Source organism: Erythrolamprus reginae, chromosome 1, assembly GCF_031021105.1.
Source record: "Erythrolamprus reginae isolate rEryReg1 chromosome 1, rEryReg1.hap1, whole genome shotgun sequence".
Classification (NCBI taxonomy): domain Eukaryota; kingdom Metazoa; phylum Chordata; class Lepidosauria; order Squamata; family Dipsadidae; genus Erythrolamprus; species Erythrolamprus reginae.
The window spans coordinates 124,281,174-124,305,908 of record NC_091950.1 but is presented as its reverse complement, the minus strand read 5'-3'; the positions used below and the strand labels follow the sequence as shown (position 1 = coordinate 124,305,908).

The 24,735-nt window shown below is 37.8% G+C and overlaps 1 protein-coding gene across 1 annotated transcript in view; it reads right to left on the bottom strand.

Moving 5' to 3' along the window:
• Window positions 1–5,677: 5,677 nt before the first annotated feature.
• Window positions 5,678–24,735, bottom strand: part of INSC (INSC spindle orientation adaptor protein) — a 123,664-nt gene continuing 104,606 nt past the window's right edge. The window contains exons 12-15 of the mRNA XM_070743927.1: window positions 13,466–13,532; window positions 11,012–11,167; window positions 10,016–10,092; window positions 5,678–5,833 (exon numbers count right to left, since the gene is read on the bottom strand). Coding sequence (XP_070600028.1) covers window positions 5,705–5,833; window positions 10,016–10,092; window positions 11,012–11,167; window positions 13,466–13,532 — 429 coding nt within the window. The 3' untranslated portion in view covers window positions 5,678–5,704. The remainder of the gene's footprint in view (window positions 5,834–10,015; window positions 10,093–11,011; window positions 11,168–13,465; window positions 13,533–24,735) is intronic.

Sequence of the window (24,735 nt, the reverse complement as noted above, 5' to 3'; positions counted from 1 at the left end):
TCATAAACAAAAGTGAAGCCTTAATTTGGCAAACTTGGATAGAATAAATTTTGAATCCAAAAGACAAAAAAAATTTTTTTTTATTCCATGTTAGTATTACAACATCTGCAGTCAAGAAAGCCAGAAACAAATTATAGTTTCTGATTCTGATTTATGGACTTAAGGTATATTCATAATACCACTTTCTAACATCATACTAAACTTCCCAAAACAAATAATGGCTTTCAACAGTTGAAAAGTGCTTTAATGTGGATCAATATTTTTAAAGAGAACTTTACTCAGTTTTCCTTTACAACTCCAGTAGCATACCATTGCCTTGGTGGGGGGCCATTATGATTATGTTCATTCTCTCCCATCAGCTTTCAAGGCAAATTAAAATTTGGACTGATCCCAGCAGCAGCCTGTCTGAGGTAAGATCTGCTGACACTTGTCTCCCAGCAGGCGATCTTACAAATGCTTCATGCTTGGATGGAAGCCTTCTCCTAGATACATTAGTTAATAAATAGATATAAACAGCCACATGTCTCAAAGTTTTTCCAAGAAAAAGTCTGATTAAATGAGGAGAATAAATGCTATACTGAATGTGTGGTATTAAGGTCTTAAATTTGGGTCCATTTGAATGATACATAGAAATATAGAAGACTGACGGCAGAAAAAGACCTCATGGTCCATCTAGTCTGCCCTTATACTATTTCCTGTATTTTATCTTAGGATGGATCTATGTTTATCCCAGGCATGTTTAAATTCAGTTACTGTGGATTTACCAACCATGTCTGCTGGAAGTTTGTTCCAAGGATCTACTACTCTTTCAGTAAAATAATATTTTCTCATGTTGCTTTTGATCTTTCCCCCAACAAACTTCAGATTGTGTCCCCTTGTTCTTGTGTTCACTTTCCTATCAAAAACACTTCCCTCCTGAACCTTATTTAACCCTTTAACATATTTAAATGTTTCGATCATGTCCCCCCTTTTCCTTTTTTATTCCTTATTCCAAATTGATATTCCAGTATCAATTTGACCACATAATTTGCTCTGCAGATAGTTTGTGCCTGTACAGTAATTCCTGCTTCTTGTTATGTCTGTTAAGAATATCAGCAGCATGTTTTGTGCCTTAAGGTAATGAATATGGCAAAGACCAGGGAAGGTGACATAAGGAGAAGGTGAATTTGTACTGGGATGTGTTGATATTCATATTCTGCCCTCTTGCTATAGATTATTCATGTTGCATTGGGGACAGAATTTTTAAGCGTTAAAGGAATAGCATACAACGACCATTTTTGTCATACTGGCCATTGAATGTTACATAGTGCAATATGTTAAAATTATATTTAAAAAATAATAATGAAACATATTGTGACTCTTTTAAAAAATTGAAAAATGACTCTGATTAGTGATGGGCGAACCCAACGGTATTCGGGTTCGGCAAGTTCGGAGAAACTTTACGCAAAATTTGTCCGAACCCGAACCGAACCCGAAGCCCAACCCAAATGGGGAATCCCACCAAGAGATTCTGGGGATGGAGCTTTGATGTCACTTATATCGGCACGTTGCTAAGGACGCCAAGGTGATCACTTCCTGGATTCCATGGAATCCAGGAAGTGATCACCTTGGTGTCCTTAGCAACCTGCCGGTGACATCAAGGCTCCGCCCCTGAAATCTCTTCGTGGGAGGGATTCCCCAGCTCCTTCAAAGGGAGGTCTTCATGTAAAAATAAACATTGTTATTTTTAAGGAAAAGGACCGCCCTTTGCTTGCAGCGCCGCTGCGACGTCCTTTTGCGTAAAAATAACAATGTTTATTTTTACATGAAGACCTCCCTTTGAAGGAGCTGGGGAATCCCTCCCACGAAGAGATTCCGGGGCGGAGCCTTGATGTCACCGGCAGGTTGCTAAGGACGCCAAGGTGATCACTTCCTGGATTCCATGGAATCCAGGAAGTGATCACCTTGGCGTCCTTAGCAACCTGCTGGTGATGTCAAAGCTCCGAACGCCGAACACGACCCCGAACTTTGCCCGAAGTTTCAAAAACTTCGGGTTCGTGTTCGGCATACTGAACACTGCAAAATTTGGTATGGACCCGAATTGTGCGGGTTCGGTTCGCCCATCACTAATTCTGATATAAGATTTGTATGTGTGTTTTTTCTCTAAATCACACAACTGAAATTCCTTTGCTGATGGGGTCTGTTGTAGGCCCCTTTTTGCCAGAACAAGCGGGGTGGATTAGTATAAGCATAATTATAACTATATTATTACATTGCTAAAAGGCATGTTCTTCGTGGATTTGTCTATTTCCAAATATAGTCTTAACTACAGATCTTCACTGTAGTTGCAGGACATATTATGAATTCATCTAGAAAAATTAATGACTTTCCTGAGTACTTCTGACTGCCTCAGGAGCTAACCCTGTATTTCTAGTCCTAGAACACCAATCCCTAAAACTTTATGTTTGGATCTAAGAGTCAAAATTGGAGATTGGGATAAATCCTTTTCTATGCTGTAGATCAGTTAAATCAATATTAAACCATGGATTTTCAATGCAATGCAATTAATGCAAATTAATTCAATGCAATTAATAATACTGGAGACACAGCCAAATATAAATAGTACACATAAATGTTAAGTCACAAAAAAAGGATTAGTTTTCAATCTTACAATGTGGTGTTTAAATGCTTACAGGCTTGTTCCATGAATTAAATATATATCTAACATGATTCTGATAAACTGACAGGAAATCAGAGATGCAAGACTATTTCTGGCAAAGATGTGCCTCAGAAAACATGAAGTCAACTAGGAGTTTCTTGGCAATTTGCCACAAGCCTTTGAATCACTGACCTTGAAATGACACTCCTTTTCATGCTTCAGTTCCACTCATCCTCAGGGGTGCTGAATATATGAGCTGTGGGTTGGCCATGAAGCCTTTAATTAAAGTTGCCTGGCAATTTTATCAAAGTCAACAAGGCTAGAGGAGATCTTGGAAAAAACTTTGACTTTCATTCATGTGCTCCATCATCCTCTGGAAACTATCGTCACTGCACATACATAGCTTGACTCTTCTTTTTTAGATCAAGCATTGCATTTGCAACTATAAAATTGAAAGTGAATGTTAAAAACTGTCCCATAGGCCAGTGTTTCCCAGCCTTGGCAACTTGAAGATATTTGGACTTCAACTCCCAGAATTCCCCAGCCAGCGAATGCTGGCTGGGGAATTCTGGGATTTGAAGTCCAGATATCTTCAAGTTGACAAGATTGGGAAACACTGCCATAGGCGACCATTAAAGGTTGCCACTGGCTTAAGTAAGTGCTGAATTTTGCCCATAAAAATTTGGTTTCTCTTTATTTGTGGAGATTAAAATATTTGGATAAACCAACTTTGCACTACAATTATATTAAGCTGTTCTTTTCAAAAGCATAAAAAAAAATCTATATTTATGTTCTTCTTAAATGTATTAATTTGCTTTAGTTCAAATATTAAATCATGTATAAATACTAAATATGTTGCAATGTGATTGCTTGAAATCACACTACAAATAAAAAGCCATTAATATAAATTAATTTTAAAAAAATTAAAGGAATGTTACAATGCTGAATTCTGTGTCAAGGGATAACATATATGTGTATGTCTGTAGATACATTTTCTTCCAAAACTTTGTCTACTCCAAATTTCTTCATTTCAATACAATTGACACTTTTAGGACTATATGCACATGTATAAAATTTCATTAAAGGAAAATAATCTATGAAGCAGTTCAAAAGAATATCATCCTCCATTCCCCCCCTCCCCCATCACTGCCACAAAAGCATTTGGCCATTATAGGAAATAGCATGCTGGACTGAATATTTTAGAGTTGTTTTGTCCTACTTGGCAGTTTCTCTACTACTGTGTATAGCATGTTTCCACCAAAATAAGACCCTGTCTTATACTTTTTTGAATCCTGAAATATTGCCTTATTGCCATGCACTCAAAATCCCGATTGGGCTTATTATCAGAGGATGTCTTATTTTGGAGGGGAGGGAGCAGTGTTAATATTTTTCAAATCTATCCAATTTTTTCATGTCTTCATCTACTAGATGGATTTGGTGCGTGGCTTAGCCAATTCAACAAAAAAACAATAATAGTTCCATATGTGATTCTGTATTTTTCCTGATTGTGCATTTCCTCCAGATGATTTTTCCTTATTACACTGCAACTATTATCTAATATATAATTTTTTGGTGCAGAGTGTTCAAGAAGTCAAGAGATGCATTTTTACATAAATTTTCATAGCTGTAAGCCAAATTACAAAATTCTAAAAAATATATAGGTTTTGGTGCACATGTATATCAGAGGAGTGGAAGTAAGCAACCTGATGTTATCCAAATGGTTTGGATTTAAACATTTATGAGTCCCAATGGTATGGCTAATCGCAAAAAACTGAGAGCTGTACCTTGACGAGGCATCTGCATCGTCAGTTAGTTAAAATGTTGAAAAATCAGACATGCGCATAGAAAAACCCTTCCATTCATACTTGCATCTTCCATTTGCAAGTGTGTAGCTTGTGGGATTTGAGTTGGGAGTTCATAAAAGAAGCTTTGTTATTCATTCCCTTCCCCCAGCCCTTTAAATTATCTCTCTATATGGCTTGTGTAAAATGAAATTACTATGTGTTGTGTCCCAAAGATGCTTTTTCAAAAGCAACTGGACTTTCTTGTTTTTCTTTGAAGACCTTTGCTTCTCATCCAAGAAACTTCTTTTAGCTCTGACTAGATTGTGGGGAATTAATCCACCTTCTAGTCAGAGCTGAAGAGGTCTCTTGGATGAGAAGTAAACATCTTCACAGAAAAACAAGTCAGTTGCCTCTTGAGAAAGCACCTTTGGGACAACCATGACCTGGATGACTAAAATTCTCCATAGATGTCTGTTGTGATGACTATCTGATTGAAGGAACAGTGCTTCAGCTTGAAAAAGCAAATGTCACCATAAGCTCCTATCAAAATGGATAACTATTCTTTGCTTTTTTGAGACTGGTAATATAAGACCATGGAAAAAATATGGAAAGTCCTGGAGGCATTGCTTCAGTATGGCTTGGCCATGAGAAAACTTTGGTATACATCTGAGGCTACTCAGATTTATGTAGCAACCTGAAAAGGCACTTTGATGAGCTTTTGCCAATCCTAATGTGTGCCCTGCAATCACATCAACTATTAATTCTAAAATAATATTCTACTTGAGGAAATTCAGCTGAATTCATGATATAAAATGCCACTTCGCACCATGTATGTGAACCTATCCCTTGTTTATATATTAGTTTTCTATTCTCTATAAAAAATATTCCAACAATTTTCCACAGGTCCCAAAAAAAGAAGTATGAAATCTGTTTATAGCCCCACAGAGTTATGGATTAGCAATCCCTGTCCCTTGCTTGACTTCTATCTCTTAATCACACTGCTGTTTCCACCCCAAAAGTAAATCATTGGTGGCTGATATCAAATCATGTGGGGAATGACTGTGGAAGTGGACTTATCTCTCATTCTGTATAATTTATTTATTTATGTAATTTAAATTATTATATTTATAATGTGCAAACCTAGAAGAGGTAGAGAGCATTTTTCATAGGGATCAGAAATGTGAAGTGGCATTTTTTTCTGTTAGCTCTTATAATAAATTAATCATAAGCAGTCAATCAGTTACCCAATCATGAATAACATTAATAATAAAGTTGTATTGGCTTAAACAAAGCTTTCTTCCATGTTGGTACAAAGCAGGAAGGAATCCACAAGCCTGGGCTTCACCAACTGCTGGAAATCTGATTCTTGAAGACCATCAGGGCTCATCACAGCTAACCGCCGTAAAGCTGCCTACAAGAAAATGTGACGACACTTTTAAAATGTTAATCTTAATTAGAATGAACCCTGCTTTAGACAATGCTATATAAATCTAATTGAGAACAGACTCATATTTTGAAGTTCAGTGAAAGTTCCTTGTGCTGTTTACCTCCCAGTGAAGGCTAATCTTGGTGCTATGCATGTCAGTAGCTTGGTCAGTTGGTTCACTTGAATTAATTAGAAAAGGGCAGCAATTGTTTACAGGAATCCAGAAGGCAGGGGAGGAAAGGGCTTATCTTTGAGTTCCTGAACTGTGCCCCAAACTGAATGCTGCCCTTCCCTAACAGCATTGTTTTAAATGTCCGTATGTAATTGCTAATACAAATGTTATTTTCAGGTCTCACCATCTCAGGGTTGACTCAGCCTTCCATCCTTCCAAGGTGGGTAAAATGAGGACCCAGATTGTTGGGGCAATATGCTGATTCTGTAAACCACTTAGAGAGGGCTGTGAAGCACTGTGAAGCGGTACAGTGATCTCTCGGTTAGCGCGGGGGTTACGTTCCAAGACCTCCCGCGCTAACCGATTTCCGCGTTATACTGGATGCGGAAGTAAAAACCACCATCTGTGCATGTGCGCCATTTTTTTCATGGCCGCACATGCGCAGATGGTGGAGTTTGCGTGTGGGCGGCGGGGAAGACCAAGGGAAGTTTCCTTCAGCCGCCCAACAGCTGATCTGCTCCGCAGCGCGGAAGCAGCGAGGAGCCGAAGATGGGGTAAAGGCAAAGGGGAAACCCCATCTTCGGCTCCTCGCTGCTGCCGCGCTGCGGAGCGGATCAGGTGTTGGGCGGCTGAAGGAACCTTCCCTTGGTCTTCCCGCCACCCAGGCAAAGGGGAAACCCCAAGATCGCTTGCCGCTTGCCGCTTTGCAGCTTGGAGCCTTGCTTCGCCTCCTTCGCTGCAATAGGCAAGCGGCAAGCGATCTTGAGAAAGAGAGAGAAAGGAGGGCGACTTGCCAGTCCACGCCCCCCTGGATGAACAGCCTCGCATGGCCCCAGCGCCGGGCTCCGCTGTTGCCTCCGCCCCCATTCGGCTCTGCAGCTGAGAGGCCTTCCCGGCAGAGCCCTCCCCAACAGCTCCCGCCGCCAGCGCAAAAAAGAAAAGGAAAAAAAATCCCCAAAAGAGGCAGGCACAAAGCGGGGGCACAAGGGGAGCTGCCCGGCAGAGGTTGCTTTTTTCCTTCTCGTGGGCAAGTGGAGGGGGGGGGGAGAGAAGGGAGGAAGAGAGTGTGAGAGAGGAAGAAAGAGAGAGAGAAATGATAGAAAAAAGGGGAGAAAAAAGAGAAATGAGAAAATGATTGAAGCATAGTGACAGGAAAGAAAGAGACAGAGAAGTGACTCTGAGGGTGGGAAAAACCGTGGTATAGCAAAAAAACCGTGGAGTATTTTTTAATTAATATTTTTTGAAAAACCGCGTTGCAGCGTTTCGCACTAATCGAGACCGTGCTAATCGAGGGATCACTGTATATAAATAAATGCTATTGCTATTGCTATTTTAATTAAATAAATTAAAAGGATTATTTTTTTCACAAAAGAGAACTTTTCAAATCACTTGGGTCCTGCAGGTCATAAATGTTGCATTTACTAGATTAATTTATATAGATTCTATCTTGTTGAGACACTCTATAGAGTTTGAGAAGTAGAATAGATCAGGATCTTTTTTTCTTTTTTCTTTTGGTGCCTTGGCAAGGAAAAGATCCACAATTACTGTAACAATTACCAAACTTCCAGGTACAACTTCCAGCATTTTCCAATAACTGAGGCTATCAAGTACCTTAATTCAGGCAGGAAAGTCATACGGGAGCATTAGTGACCCAGTGGTTAGAATGCAGTATTGCAGGCTAACTTGGACCACAGCTTGGAGTTTGATCCTGATGGGCTTAAGGTTGACTCAGCCTTCCATCCTTCCAAGGTTAGTAAAATGAGAACCCAGATTGTTGGGGGCAATATGCTGATCTTGGAAGTTACTCAGAGTGCTGTAAAGCACTTTAGAGTGGTATTTAAATCTAAGTGCTATTGCTATTGCAAAATGGTACATTAAGGTTGCTCTTCTACCATTTCCTGACATCCTGACATAGTCAGATGAGGCAAATGTCCAATAGAAGAGCCAGATCTGATAGGTGCATATGCTATTTCATGATTTCTGTTTCATAATTTCTTTTTCTTTGTATGCTACTTCCAACAAGGAAATTAATGAAGGATATATTTCATATTGGAGCAGGCCAACATAATGCTCAGAATCTGCCTGCTTTCCCTTCTGAACTAAAGTCATCATTGCACCTCCATTCTTTTTACAGCCAATATATTTAGGAACTCCATAAAATAACTTCAGCTTATCCTTCACTTAGGTTGCATTGATTATGTATCAGCATTGTCTACAGTAACAACTGTATACTTCAAACTCCTTGGATCAATAATGGGATGGAAAATGGTTTGTTCTTATTATACAAGCAAACAAAGTGAATCTTTTAAATAAAGTAATATAATTTGAACCATGTTGTGTAAGAGTGTTCTAGGCCCCAAACCCCCAATGCACTTTCCAGTAGAAGGCTAGAGACTTTGTGCCAGTGAAGGATTCTGAAGGTGAATTGTGGATTTATAATGCAACTTTAGGCAAGCCTAAAATTAAGATAAGAATTATTTGTGTGCAATTATTAACATATAATGCTTCTATTTTGATGGATGACTGCAAGTTTATAACATTACAAATAATAAACCATCTTATTTCCAGCCATGTGGAGACAAAAAAATTGAATGCAAATCTCTTTTGCAGAAACAAACATTGCTTACTTATCTTCATTAAAATAAGGCAGCTGTTACAGAAATTATTTTACAATATTATGAGATGGGAAGTTGCAGAAGGCTAGACATCCCTTGTAGCAATCTGATAAAATATATTTTCATTGAAAAGAAAATGATCTCAGACTACTAAACTTTAAGATTTTAACTTTGAAAACCTTCATTAGTGATAATCTCCTGAAGGCATATTTGTCTAAAATGGACTGGTTTTAAGGACAGAAAGGAGCCAGATCACAATAAAACTTGCAGATTCAATTTATCAATACATAGTATGTCAAATGTGCTCAAAAGATTAGTATCTGATGTTATGAAACATATATTTGCTTTATTGACAACCACAACAAAGTGTATTTTCTCTCTTTTTAAAAAACGTATATGCCCCTGTAGAACATAACTGAGGAGAAGGTGACCAATAGACAGAGGAATATCTTTTACTGGCAAATACTCTTACAACATCTGACAATATGGAACTCAATGTATTGCTTTACAGATAAATTATGTTCCTGTCTGTTGCAGATCTGATCTGGATGGCTTAAGGAATCTTCTCAACAGTGAGGGATGTTAAGAATAATAACAGCAGAGTTGGAAGGGCTTTGGAGGTTTTCTAGTCCAAACCCCTGCCTAGGCAGGAAACCCTACCCTACATCAGAAAGATGGTTATCCAACATCTTCTTAAAAACCTTCACTGTTGGAGCATTCGCAACCTCTGGAGGCAAGCTGTTCCATGGATTAATTGTTTTAACTGCCAGGAAACTTCTCCTTAGTTCTAAGTTGCTTCTCTCCTTGTTCAGCTTCCACCTATTGCTTCTTGTTCTACCCTCAGGTGCTTTGGAGAATAGGTTGATTCCTTTTTATTTGTGGCAATCATTGAGATATTGGAACACTGCTATCATGTCTCCCCTGGTCCATGCCCAGTTTTAGGCTGCAGTCCCCTAATCATCTTTGTCACTCTTCTCTACACTTTTTCTAGCATCTCGACATCCTTATTGCATCGTGGCGACCAAATTGGATGCTGTATTCCAAGTGTGGCCTTACCAAGGCCTTATAAAGTGGCATTAACACTTCATGTGATCTTGATTCTCTTGATTCCTCTGTTAATGCAGCCTAGAACTGTGTTGGCTTTTTTGGCAGCTGTTGCACACTGCTGGCTCATATTTAAATGGTTGTTCACTAGGACTCCAAGATCCCTTTCACAATTACTACTGTTGAGCAATGTGCCACATATGTGAATCAGAAGGCTGAAATCTGCCAAGATTAGCTCTCCTACCTTTCCAGCCAAAGGGAATTTTTGATCATGGATGTCTCAACATCAGAATAAAATGAAAGAAAAGAAAAGAGGGGACAGGTCGATGCCCTTACCAAGCAAGCAACAAGAACAGAATCGCTGTTATTTCTTTCAACGGGAGACCTGCAAAGTTGTATGAGATGTGGAATACCTAAAAATGATTTGAAGAGAACATTGATCAACAATTTATTCTCTGTGGTATATTTTCTAGATTTATCCATTTCAGTCCAAATAATGTAATGCTATAAAAAGTGATGTTAAAAAAAGCAAGCAAGAAAAATAACACCACTTATTTTTACACAGCACAAATTATAAACACTAAGAGAATTCATAATTCTCTTTGCAAAGCCAGTGAATCTTTATCCAGGCATTTCAGACTTAGTTTATTCAATGATAAATTTCTTTTTTCTTTATCTAGAAGAGTCCCATTCTCACCTTTGAGATCTAGTACTGAGTTTTCTGTGAACCACATTGTATCATTTTGTTGGGCATCTAGGTTAGCATGCACAAATTCATTGTTATGAGCAACAAAAAAGGTTCATGTAAGTAGTCCTCAAAGTTATAAGGATCTCCCCAGGACTGCTTACAATGGCTAACTGCTTTTTAAGTGCTTGGCAATCAGATGTATTTTGGCCATTTGCAGCACCCAGTGATCATGTGACCAAGTTTTACAGGTTTTTGCTAAAAGATGGGATTTATTTTCTACAAAACCAGTCCATACTAAACAATTTGTTCACTTAATGACCACCACAAAAAAAAAGGTTGTAAAATTAGGTTGGCCACAGGACAACTTTATGATTGTCACAACTTATAACCATAATGGGCAAGCTCCATTACCATCATAAATCAAGGGTTATTTGTATTGGTAACTGAACTCCAAGCTGCCAGTTGGGGCAATCATCGGATGATTTTGTAAAACAGATTTTTTTTAAAAAAGTGAACGACAAGTACTGCAAAATAGATTGGTTCTTAGTTGATATGTAGTTGATACGATATGGAGAAAAGTAGCATTCAGCCAACACTGGACTAAATATTGTCCCTTTGATGTATCAAATCATTTAAATACGTACAGTTGAGTTTTATGGCTGAATTAGCTACTTCAGGATCACGGCTAAGCCGAGCAAGTGTCACTGCGGCTTTTTGTTGAACTTGTTCACAAGCAGCTCTTTCGGGTGAATTCCCAAATGGTGATTTTTCAGACAGCATTTCCATTAAAACTTGAATACCTAAGAAAAGTGTAAAATATTGCTGTCAATTATCCAAGGAAAACATTAAAAAGAATTGTTGCTACAAATGTTATAGTTGAAGATGAAGCAACACATAAACCAAGCCAACATAATTGCAATGGACAAAGCTAAATCCCCGATATGCACAACACTGCTCTTTCAAATTCTGCCTAAAGGTATAATCTCCCATCATTATTCCATGTATAAAAAGGAGAAGTGGTAATTTTAAAAACTTACTTAAGCAGCAGAGATTTAGCTGCTTCTATTGCCAATCCTCTGTTATGACTTTAGCCATTAATGTCACAAACCAGAGGTGGAAAAGCATCCACCAATAGCATGGATGACAGTTCTGACAAATGGCAAGAACTTCAGTATAACTATTTGTCAGAACTCATCCCCTCCTTCACTTGCCACTTCTCCTAACCACAAAATCATCTCTTCTAGACTAGAAGAAAAGGCAGGTAAGGGGAAGATATGGTTCTTTCCTGGAGTTGATATCTGGTTTGGATAAGCCCTACTTGCTGACAATCCTACAACAGCAAACTGCTTCTTTCTGCCATTTCATCAGGCAAGAATTAGAAAGAGATGGTCAACTGTTGTCAAGGAAACTTTTGGGTGTAAGAGATTGCATTAATAAGAATGTTAAGTCTATATTCAAAAGCAGCTTGAGTGACGTTATATGAGGAATTCTACAGTGAAGCAGTAGAGAAAGATGGCATCTCTCTGTTTCTTCACTAGCACATTTCCCAAAATAGGGAAGTATAACAATAATCTGGGGAACAGCAATTTCATTGTCTTAAATCTATGACTTGTTTTCAACTAACTTTTGGCCTCTGGATCCAAAAATAACCAGAGTTTTTGTCTATCATGTCAACTTTTTAAGCTATAAGATTTATTTTATTTATTTATTTATTGGATTTATATGCCGCCCCTCTCCGTGGACTCGGGATGGCTAACAACAGTGATAAAAACAATAAATAGCAATCCAATAATAAAACAACTAAAAACCCTTATTTATAAAACCAAACATACATACAAACATATCATGCATAAACTGTAGAGGCCCAGGGGGAAAGAACATCTCAGTTCCCCCATGCCTGACGGCAGAGGTGGGTTTTAAGAAGCTTACGAAAGGCGAGGAGGGTGGGGGCAATTCTAATCTCTGGAGGGAGTTGGTTCTAGAGGGCCGGGGTCGCCACAGAGAAGGCTCTTCCCCTGGGTCCCGTCAAATGACATTGTTTAGTTGATGGGACCCGGAGAAGGCCCACTCTGTGGGACCTAATTGGTCGCTGGGATTCGTGCGGCAGAAGGCGGTCCAGGAGATAATCTGGTCCGGTGCCATGAAGCGCTTTATAGGTCATAACCAACACTTTGAATTGTGATTGGAAACTGATCGGCAACCAATGCAGACTGCGGAGTGTTGGTGTGACATGGGCATTTTTGGGAAAGCCCACGATTGCTCTCGCAGCTGCATTCTGCGCGATCTGGAGTTTCCGAACACTTTTCAAAGATAGCCCCATGTAGAGAGTGTTACAGTAGTCGAGCCTCGAGGTGATGAGGGCGTGAGTGACTGTGAACAGTGACTCCCGGTCCAGATATAAGATACCCTCCAGATATAAGATACCCTCAAAAAAAGTAAACTAAAGTAAAAGCTTTGCAAAGTATAATTTTATTCATACAAAGGTTATAATGGTTACTGCAAGTTAAATTGTGTTCATACAAATAGTTGTTTTTTTATCGAATGGTAATTATACATATTAAGGTAAAAGTTTTCACTTATAGCTTTTCCTGGAGTGTTTAATCTGTGGACATTCTCTCTTGATGCTCCAACAATAGTGAGCCATCATATCCCATCTACCTTGATACCGTGCCCCAGTGACCTTTAAATCTTGATGTAGAGAAAAATCTTGACGTGATAGAAGAAAACTAACTACAGTTTTGAAACCAGCATGCATAATTAACTATAAAGGAGCTCAGAATTCAAACTCAACAGAAATTGTGTTACAAATCATTAGTAATCATCATTCCATGTATCTGAAATAGAAAAAAAGATATGATTTTGAAATTGCAGAGTCCTGCCTATAGGTATTTCAGAATGAAAATGATGTAATTTGAATCTTGGTCAGGATTCTGAGATTTGGAAATGTGAAAATGCAGAATTTTGTCTCAAAAACAGATAGGTTTCGATCTTTAGTAATCCTGGTGTATAGTGTTACATTAAATGCTGTTTAGCTGAAGGATAGTATTTCAATTTTGTTTTCACATGTGTAAATCTTTTGTGAGTATGCCAAAACATACCATTTTGTTGGATTATTTCTGAAGCACACTGGTCCAGCACAGACAGGTTTGCTAATACTGTTACAACCTAAATTAAAAAGAGGTAAAGGTTTAAAAATTTACATTACACAACCGCTATTTTAATGACTTATACATCGTTGCTCAGCTACATGGGAAATGACTCCTCCACTTAGACCCGCTGTTCTTATTGCCTTTGCATGAAAGCTCCCATTCTTATTTTCTCGTGACATCTAATTGTGCAAGTATGATGGGCCTCTGTTAGACACAAATTCAGGCAATCACTGTGTCCAAAAGTTTCATGAAGCTACATAATATTTTATTTTAAAAACTGTAGGCAGGGGTAAGCAACCAAAATTCTATACAGTGGTCGTATCCCCGACATTTCACTGGGAAAGGATAAAATGGTAGAATCTTAAACACCCTTGAAAATGTTCAAAGATACTTCACAAGAAGAGCCCTTCACTCCTCCACTCAAAACAGAATACTACCCTACAAAACTAGACTTACAATCCTGGGTCTTGAAAGTTTAGAACTATGATGCCTTAAACATGATCTAAGTATTGCCCACAAGATTGTATACTGCACTGTCCTGCCTGTCAAAGACTACTTCAGCTTAATATTAACCGCTCCAAACTTGACTGTAAAAAATATGACTTTAGTAATCGGGTTGTCGAAGCGTGGAACTCATTATTGGACTCTGTAGTATTATCCCCTAACCTCCAACATTTTACCCTTAGACTATCCACGGTTGACCTCTCCAGATTCCTAAGAGGTCAGTAAGGGGCATACATAAGCGCACTAGAGTGCCTTCCGACCCCTGTCCTATTGTCTCTCCTATATCTCATATTTCTTCTCTACTATATCCTCTATAACCTTCATTGTGTATTATTGTGTATTGGACAAAATAAATAAATAAAATAAAAAATAAATAAATAAATATAAAAATGTCAGACTGGGAAATGTGTATTTCCCAGTCTGTGTAAAGTTTTGTGTAAAGGCATTTTTAAAAGGATAAAACAAAATTGGGTAACCCACTTTAATGACATATTGTAACTTCATAATTGCAATACTTTTTGAGCTCTCAAAGAGTAAAAATATTAATAATAGCAGAAGAACCATAAAAACGGGAGGCTTGACTCCGAAAAGCATTCTGCTCCTATGTTGGAGGCTGAATTTAGTATTGTTTTCCTGAGTTTAAATTTCTGTAATACTCTGTATACTCTTTATTACTTCTGTAATAAATTTCTGTTGTACTGAAATTTCTGTAATTTCTCTCATAGAGACTTGAGAAGGGGTTGGGATATGTCAATATGGCAGTTTCAATTATGCAATCATGACTGTCATTACAACTTTGCTTATCCCTTGCACCTAGTTCTGGTTCATATAACCCTTTCAACATGAGCAACATACTGTATAAATGGAGAGGAGGAATCTACCCAACTGAAGAAATCATTCCAATTTATTTGTTTTGTTTTTAGTAGTTGGACAAGACATCCTTATCAGAAACCTTTATGAATAGAAGGAAAAGGGAGGAATATATTTTGCTGATTCCTCTTCAATTTCTTCCTCTTCCCTCCTAAACTAGCTTCCTGTTGAGTAGTCTTATGAAACACCACAGAATATGAATGGACACTAGATTCCTAAGATTCCTAAGAGATCAGTAAGGGGGGTTTATAAGTGCACCAGCGTGCCTTCCGTTCCCTGTCCAAATGTTTCTTTGTATGAAATTAATTTGTTAATGGAAAAAAGCATGTACTAATTTATATACTTGAGACAAATTATATCTGGTGTATAATTAATATATGGTAATATAAATATAGTGACTTTAATGCTAATATAACACTAATATCTGTATATACTACTATTAATTTAATTTTCTTTGATTTTCTTTTGTACTTACTATTGTGTTTTCTTTTTTAAAAGTGGAAAATTAATTAATTAATAAAAAAGAGGACTAGAAAACTGATGTCCTTCCTGCTTCCATTCATAGAGTCCTTTCTGGAAAAATCTGCCAGGAATTGAAGAACAATACTAACCCAAGAACCAGAGAATGTGGAGTTCTAGATTTTTGTCAGTGCCTTCTGCATTGACACATTAAATAAATGATGAATAGTGTTACAAAAGCATGATTCAAAAAAGACCTTATACATAATCAAATGGAGATAAATGCAGATATGCTATGCTGCTGTAGGAAAACTTCACAAGATGTCTATGGACATTCTTACTCATCCAGGTCATGGTTGCCCCCAAAGTGCTTTTTTTTTCCAAGAGCCAACTAGATTTTCTTGTTTTTCTTTGAAGACGTTTTGCTTCTCATCCAAGAAGCTTCTTCAACTCTGACTGGATGTGGGAATGGCAGGATGTATATTTAGATTACATCCAGTCAGAGCTGAAAAAGATTCTTAGATGAGTCTTCAAGGAAAAACAAGAAAGTCCAGTTGCCTCTTAAAAAGCACTTTTGGGATGTTTACCAGACGAAATCACTTGTATAAAGCCAGACTCTATTTTCTGAGTTCAACCAAACCAGCTTCCCAGATACAATACATCAATACACCAAATACATGTTGTGTTCCCTCTGGCTTCCTTTTCCCATTGCCTCCTTCCTAGAGCTTAGAGAAATATACTGCTCAAAAAAATAAAGGGAACACTCAAATAGCAAATCCTAGATCTGAATGAACAAAATATTGTCATTGAATACTTCGTTCTGTACAAAATTGAATGTGCACAACAGCATATGAAATTGATTATCAATCAGTGTTGCTTCCTAAGTACACAATTTGATTTCACAGAAGTTTGGTTTACTTGGAGTTATATTGTGTTGTTTAAGTGTTCCCTTTATTTCTTTGAGCCCCGAGTCTTCGGAGAAGGGCGTCATACAAATGTGATAGATAGATAGATAGATAGATAGATAGATAGATAGATAGATAGATAGATAGATAGATAGTGTTGTGGTTCAGCCTGAGCCTGCTCAGGGGCCGGCTGTGTCTCTGCTGGCTCCATGCCCAGAGGAGGATGACAGCGAAGAGGAGGGGGCTGAGCAGTCGGACGGGGGAGAGGAAAGTCAGGAATGCGACGAAGGAGAACAGCATGAGAGCCCCGGGGGGGGGGGGCCTCTCCCCAGCCAGTAGCTTGGAGTCATTAGGTGATGAAGCACAAGCCGTCATTGACATGCGACAGAGACATTCAGATCAAAGAACGGAGCAATTAAAGAAGTATTATCAGCACTGAATTAGGAACAGCTGGGCTTGGGTGTGGTCCTCCTTAGCAGGGTTTAAAAGGCAGGCAAGCCCTTGAAGCCATGTGGAGTGTTATCAGTTGGAGTTACAGTGTCCTGCTTTGTTCTTGGCGTCTCTGTTCCTGGCTTGTGGCCCAGCAGTTTGGAAGACCCGTGGGAGGTGTAGGTCTGCTATCTACAGCCTCGTCTTGGCAGCAAGAATCCTGTATTGCTGCATGGACTTTTGCCTTCGTGGATAAATTTGAAGATACAGCATTTTCCTGTTTGTAAGGACATTTTCTGTTACCTGTGTTTTTCTTGAATTTTATAAACTGCCTTTGCCTTTTACCGGTGTGTCAGGGTTCTCTTTTTGGGTTGGTCTTGGCTTCCGGAGTGACCCAGACAGAACAGATAGATAGATGATAGATAGATAGATAGATAGATAGATAGATAGATAGATAGATAGATAGATGATAGATAGATAGATAGATAGATAGATGATAGATAGATAGATAGATAGATAGATAGATAGATAGATAGATAGATAGATAAATGTATATACTTTAATATGTCAAAAGGCAGGTCCCATAGACTAATACCAATATGATTTATTAATTAATTGATTTTTTTTCAAAAATGTTGTTACTATATTTAGGGAAGTTCAAAGGTGTCTCGAAACTGTAAATAAATGGTGGTTTATTTCATCTACATTCACCCATTCCATTTCCTTAATATAATTTATTCTTATTCATATATAGGTAGGTTAAGTAATGATAAAATGATTTTCCAAAGTAATCCAGTGATTCCTGAGGATGGACTTGAATATAAGTCTAAGCTTTTTGTCTGAGTGGGAATGCTTGATTTTTTTAATAATTGCGGATTTTAGATTAATTGGATTTAAGACATTGTATTCTTTTATATGCTGTAAGCCACCCCAAGTCCTCAGAGAGGGGGACCATATAAATCGAATCGAATCATATCATATTAAATCAAACCAAATCGGATCAGATAGATAGATAGATAGATAGATAGATAGATAGATAGATAGATAGATAGATAGATAGATAGATAGATATTTGGCCCTGGTCCTACTTTCACGTGACCATACTACTTGTCCCCAAATTTTCCTTCTTCAGTATGTGCGTATACAATAGGCTTTTTTACACCTTCTGACTACTTGGACTAGTTCCTGAAGTTTTCTTGACAACTTTTCTTGAAAGTGACTTGCCCTTGCTTGTTTTCTAGTTCTAAGAGATAGGGATTGGCCCAAGTCATTCAGCAGATTCTGTGCCTAGGTTGTGATTATACTGGCCCCTCATCAGTCTAAGTCTTTCTTTAATTGAATCTACCCACATGAGATATGAAATATTCTCATAATAAATTACCTGGCAATCCTAGACTTGCCTATTGTCCTAATTTCATAATACCTCGATCTAGGAACCCACTTTACCCTCAATTAATTTCTTAGAATTTGTTGTTATCATTTTGTTGGAATGTTTGAGCAGCATTCATTGTGCTTAAGGGTCATTAGGGTTGGGGCCGTGGGGGGGTGTCAGTCACAGTACATTCAAAAGCCTTTGATTAATCTATTCTTTGCACTCTGAAATGTTCTGCTTCATTTGGGGTTGGGCTTTTCTGAGAAACAAATAAGCCATGACAATACAATAGGTCTACAAGAATAATTTTAGTGAACGATAAGCTGAAGTCTAAGCTTTTAGTAACCAGGTCTCCGAGCAACCATATTATAAGTGTTAGTGCCTAGAATAAAGACAAACAGACAATGTCTTTTTTTGAGCAAGAAGATAGGGTATGCAGAGGTCTCTTTTGTTTTTAGCTGATATTGCACATAAAAAAAGAGTATTTTTCAAAGGGTTTGCAAAGAGAGGAGGAAGCAGCTTTGGCCTGGATAAAATTAAGGAAAAGAGCAGAAATAGAGAAGGGATATGAGAAACACAAGAAAGAGAGAAGAGATGCCAGTAAAGCATTTGAAGATGAGAAAAGATTGCTCCCCCCCCCCCCATAGAAGCACACTTCTGCAGAAAACTGAAGAAAAAGATTTAATTGTGGGAAATAACAACTGAGCAGAATTGAAAATGATATTTAAGGCAGTGGTAAAATCCAATTTTTTTTTTTACTACAGATTCTGTGGGTGTGGCTTGGTGGCCATGGCTTGGTGGAAATGGCAGGGGAAGGATACTGCAAAATCCCCATTGTCACCCCATTCTGTGGTGAGTCAAAGGTGGTATTTGCCGGTTCTTTGAACTACCCAAATTCAGAACTTGCTGGATTTCACCCCTGATTTAAGGTTTCTGAATGAGAGAAAACGAGAAAAGCAGAATACATTTGCAGAAAGCATTTGAAAACTGAAAAAGCAGTGGAATTTGCCTTCATCATCACAATCTCACTTTTTAAAGAACTATCCTAGATTTCTGGTGGCCAGCCATTTATACTGCAGAGTATTATGTTAATTCTTTTTTTAAAATATTCATAAGAAGATAGTTATTGTGCACTTATATTATGATGAGTAGGGGAAAAATCAATTCTAAAACAAAAATTATAGCATTGTTTCATTAGGTGACAAAGTACATAAACATGAAAGTGTTCATGATGATCTAGATATTTATTTATTTATTTATTTATTTATTTATTTATTCATTTGTCCAATAAACAAATACATAGGAAGAAAGATTGACATGTAGTAATATATATAAGGGTATGAAACCCATTCATTTATTTTTATTTTTATTTATTTATTTGCTGCGGTGTCTGTTATTTTGTTTGATGGTAGAGATTTGCATTGTTGTGGCTTGGTTACCAAAGACTATGAGGGATCATTATTTGCATCCAGAAATAGCTGAACTTTGCTGCCATAGTTCCATTAGAGAGGGAGGCATTCAATTAACGGCTTTTATCGATGCAATGGATTCTGTCAACAAAGCAGGGAGAGGAGAATTCCCCCTTCCACCACTGCTCCTCTTGAACTCTGCAAATGCTGTGTGAGTGGAAGAGATTATTTCAGGGATGAAGAGAAGAGAAATTTCTACAGCACAAAGGCAAAACCAGTCTTGGCATTGGACTTATCTGATAAAGACAAAGCTTTGTTTTTAAGAAGGGACGGGAATTATTTATTTGCTTAATGATCTTTCTCCACAGCAAATAAAGATAGGGAAAAGATGATTTCACTAAAAATAGTTGTGAAGTCATGTCCAACTCTTTGCAATCCCATGGACATAGCACACTAGGCTCTCCCTGTCCTCTCCTGTCTTCCTGAGTCTGCCCAAACCCATGCCCACTGCTCAGTGAAGGGCTACCAAAATTTTCACTACCACACTGTGGGCGTGGCTTATGCAGGATGCCCTGCATTTTTTCCGCAACATCTTTCAGTGCAAATTGAGTGCTCTGGGGTGGAACTCCATTTTTACTACCCCACTGCGTTCCCTCCCATCCGGGCAGCAGCCCACCCCTGCTACTGCTTCAATGATGCTATCTAACCGCCTCATCCTCTGCTGTTACCCCCTTCTCCTTTTGCCTTCCATCTTGGAATATATTACCTGACTCTGTAGGTAATGTATTGTTACATTACCTACAGAGTAATGTATAGGGGTAATGTAATGTTACCCCAAACCCCAAAAATGTAACCATTGACCTCACCCCATTCCTAAGAGGCAGCATGGGTTGTTTCTGGTGGGAGGCTCCCTCCATCCTCCCAGGACATTTCTGTGCATGCACAGAAGTGTCACGCACAAGCAAGCACATGAACCATTAGCAAAACTATTTACAACCCACCACTGCTAAGAGATCTGTAAAGGGAGTGCATAAATGCACCAATGTGCCTACGGTCCCTGTCCTAATGTCCTCATGTATTTGTAACTATCTCATGTACTAATAACCATGTCTATACATTTTATGTATTCATAATCATATATATGTCTAAATAAATGAATAGATCAATAAATTCATCGATAGACAGATGGATAGATGAATAGATAGATAGATAGATAGATAGATAGATAGATAGATTGATAGATAGATAGATAGATAGATAGATAGATAGATAGATAGATAGATAGATAGATGATAGATAGATAGATGATAGATAGATGATAGTTAGGTAGGTAGGTAGGTAGGCAGCCAGGCAGCCAGGCATGTAGGTAGGTAGGTAGGTAAGTATATAATTAAGTAAGTAAGTAAATAAATCTTTCTCAACATCAGGGTCTTTTCCAATGAGTCCTCTTTTCTCATTTGGTGATTTCTCATTTGAATTTCAGCTTCAGTATCTGTCTTTCCAAAGAACAGTCAGGATTGATCTCGTTTATGATTGACTGGTTTTTATCTCCTTGCAGTCCAAGGGACTGCCAACAGTCTTCTCCAAGATCACTAATGGTATCTAAGGGTAAAATAATCAGACTCTACTTAATTATTCCTTGAAGAATCCTCTGTGAATCTGCATCTATGCAATCATGTGTATTAAAATGTGAACAAAGGAAGAACCTACTCTTATGTCTGGAAGCTCCTTATATGTTTGTAAACAAAACAGTTGATTGCATCTAAAGATACAAAGAAGGGACCAATTGATATACCACACTAATTAGGATAAAAAGTAGCTTTCACATTGCTTGGGATGGTAAAAGCCAAGCTTTCAAACTCTTTTCTGCATTTATTTTTATATCCATTATGAACTAGTATGCCACTTTTTAATTTCTTAAGTATTTTTGAGAAATTTAATTGCACAATTCATCATCTTCAGCTTTGTTAACAGAGACAAACTGATTACCTCATTTCTTACTCTGCTCCTAAATTTGTTCTTTAAATGTAAGGCCAGTCACTTTGTAAATGACTGCCACACATGCCAGGATATATTATTATGCAAAGCATTCAAGAGAAATAACAAAAAAAGAACTTCAGCCATTCAGTGACGTTTGCAAAACAAAACTAAAAAAAAAGTGCATTGTTTCTGGATGCAATACAAGCTCTTAAATTTCCAAATGCCATACATTGATTGAAAGCTGAAATAAATAAGGGATTGTTAATAAAGATGGCCACTTTTATATGAATATTTTTTTTTATGGAGGTTGCTCCTCTAAGGCATCCCTTACTCTCTCTCACACACACACACACATACACACACACACACAAACACACCATCATGCAGGATTTCAGAAAATGATTTAACACATAACATAAAAAATATTTATTTATAATAATTATTAATAATAATTTCTTATTAATAGTTAATAAAATATTTCTTAATAATAATAATAATAATAATAATTACTATTAATAATAATACATAAATAAGTACACGTGATTATTGTGAGCCGCCCAGAGCCCTGTTGGAGTTGGGTGGCATAGATATAAATAAGCACATCAGCGTGCCTACCGTCCCTGCCCAACTGTTCCCTTTTATATGTACCCATCTTATGTATTCAAATAATGTATAGTATATGTATAGTATCAAATATGTACTTGAGATAGATAGACAGACAGACAGACAGACAGATATGGATGGATGGATGGAGAGAGAGAGAGAGATAGAGAGATAGATAGATAGATAGGGATGGATGGATGGATGGATAGAGATAGATAGATAGATAGATAGATAGATAGATAGATAGATAGATAGATAGATAGATAGATGATAGATAGATAGATAGATAGATAGATAGATAGATAGATAGATAGATAGATAGATAGATAGATAGATAGAACAAATAAACCCTACTGCAATTTGACTGACTGAGCAGAGGTGACACTATCCATTGTACCAAGTAGAAGAAGCAATGTGAGGAAGTAACATGATTCTGATCAAGCACTTCAGGTTATATTAAAGCCTCAGTTGACACTTTCAATAAAAAGAAAGGCCTTCTGATATAGTTCTCTTGGATAATGGATTCTTTATAAAAAGTGGAAAAAAGCAATGCCAAGAAAGAAGCGCTGTTACTTCTTTTTACTAGGAGTAGGAGGTGCACCTTGCTTGAGGAAGCAACTTGAAAGAATGGCTTCATTCAAAGTATTGTCCTAGTTTCAGGTCTGTATAAGAAGGACCCATAGAAATAAATTGGCTTGATTTCATCCAAGGTTGGGGAACCTGTGGATTTCATAATAATAACTTCGAACAATAACTCATCACTATCAAATTGACTGATACCAGAGGAATTCCATCCTTGTCCTAATTAGTATTTGGATGAGAAATTAAATAGAAGGGTATGTAATGATTCTGCTTTATGACCAAAATCAGAAATAGAAAGAGTTTGTAGCTCAAGATGTAGGTTTGTCCTATGAGCTTGCTGCTTGGTTAATGCAAAACTAGATAATATCTTCACTGGGGTCTTTGGGGGCAAAGTATCTTGTTTGTTTATATAAGTCCTGGGTGATCAGTTGGGCTGGCTTAATCACAGATCTATTGAATCACATGACTGATTCACAAGGCTGGTTCATTTATAAGACTGATGTAGAACTGGTGCATGAACCAATAAGTAAGCAGCAATCTGAACCTCCAATCAATGAGCACCCCAAGCCACACCAGCTCAATTTCGCACCTCACAGCAACCAGTCAGAAGTTACAAGACCAGAACCAGTCTTGTGAATCAACCAGCTTTGTGATTCAGTCTGTCTTGTGATTCAATCAGCCCTATGATTCAACCAGTCAAAAACAACTGGCCATCCAAGACCTATATAAACAAATAAGACACTTTGCCCTAAAAACCCCACTGAAGATGTTATCTAATTTTGTAATAAAACATCTGGGAGCCAAGCAGTAAGTTCAGAGGACAAACCTCTGTATAGAAACAGTTTACTAAGTAAAACTGATCAATAAAAAGACATATAGATCATATATGAAATAGCATTTCTGTTGTGGTGAACTCTGGCCCAGCTCCTGCCCCAAGGAATGTGGAGGTGGGTGTGGGGGGAGACAGCCACATGCCGCAGGCCTGTTTTGCTTCCAGTAGAATCTGCCGACGAAGTCTCCTCTGACCAAGGAAGCGTGAGTGACAGGGAAGAGGGGAGTTTGGCAGACAGACCAGGAGGAGATCAGTCATCTGTATCATCCCTGGATTCTGAACAAGAATTAATGACACATCCACGCATGCGTAGAGTGATGCATAGGAGACAACAACTGAAGGATTATTACAAGAGAAAACGAGGCCACCTGTGGTTGGGTGGGGTTGCTGTAATTAGTGCTACAGATAAAAGTGCAGCCTGGTGTTTTAGCCTCATGGCAGTTTATCTGATTCATTGTTTCGTCAAGATCGTGGTTTTTGCTGTTCAGGATTGTGTGTGTGGACTCTCTGGATTTTAGAATTGGACTCAATTTCCCAGTTATTGGGTGAGCAATTGGACTGCATTTAACCTGTGCCTTGTGTGTAGCAGAAAATCCCTTTGACATTTAAAAAGGGAGCTCTTTCTCTTTTTCTGTTTATAAAAACTTTTGGGTTTCCCTTTTATCATGTGGTGTGTGTCTTCCTGGACTAATTACCCTGTAATTATGGGCAGTTGAGACACCCCAGCAGAACAATTTCTAGGGAACTTTCCATTATTCTGGATTTTTTCCCCTTAACATGATCAAACATTAGCTGATTCTTAGTAATCTAGAAGGTTTTCCTTCTGGCTGGCATTTGGAATTATCCTTTATAGAATTGTAATAGAAAACTATACAGAATGTTTGAGTTTTAATACCTCGAGGTTTTAATCACTATAATAAATGGGTAAATGAGAGGAGCTGCAGTTTGGGGAGGGGGAGCAAAGAAATATAAGTAAAATTAATTTAAATCCAAACATTTTTTGCTTGTGAGAATATATACTCTACTGATTTAGCCATTATATAATGCTGCCTGAAATGAATATGATTTTTCTGATATTTTAACACAGCCAGTGATGATGTAGCAAAAGAAGCAAAACAAAAATAGTGTATTTTTTTTAGAAAAATGAATTTATTTAAATTTATCATCTTTGTAGGAGCAGCACTATTTCTGAGAAATATTGAATAACTTCTGATCTCAATTAAATTACGCCTCTTACGTTTTGGGGATGATGACTCACTGGAAAAAAAATGTTA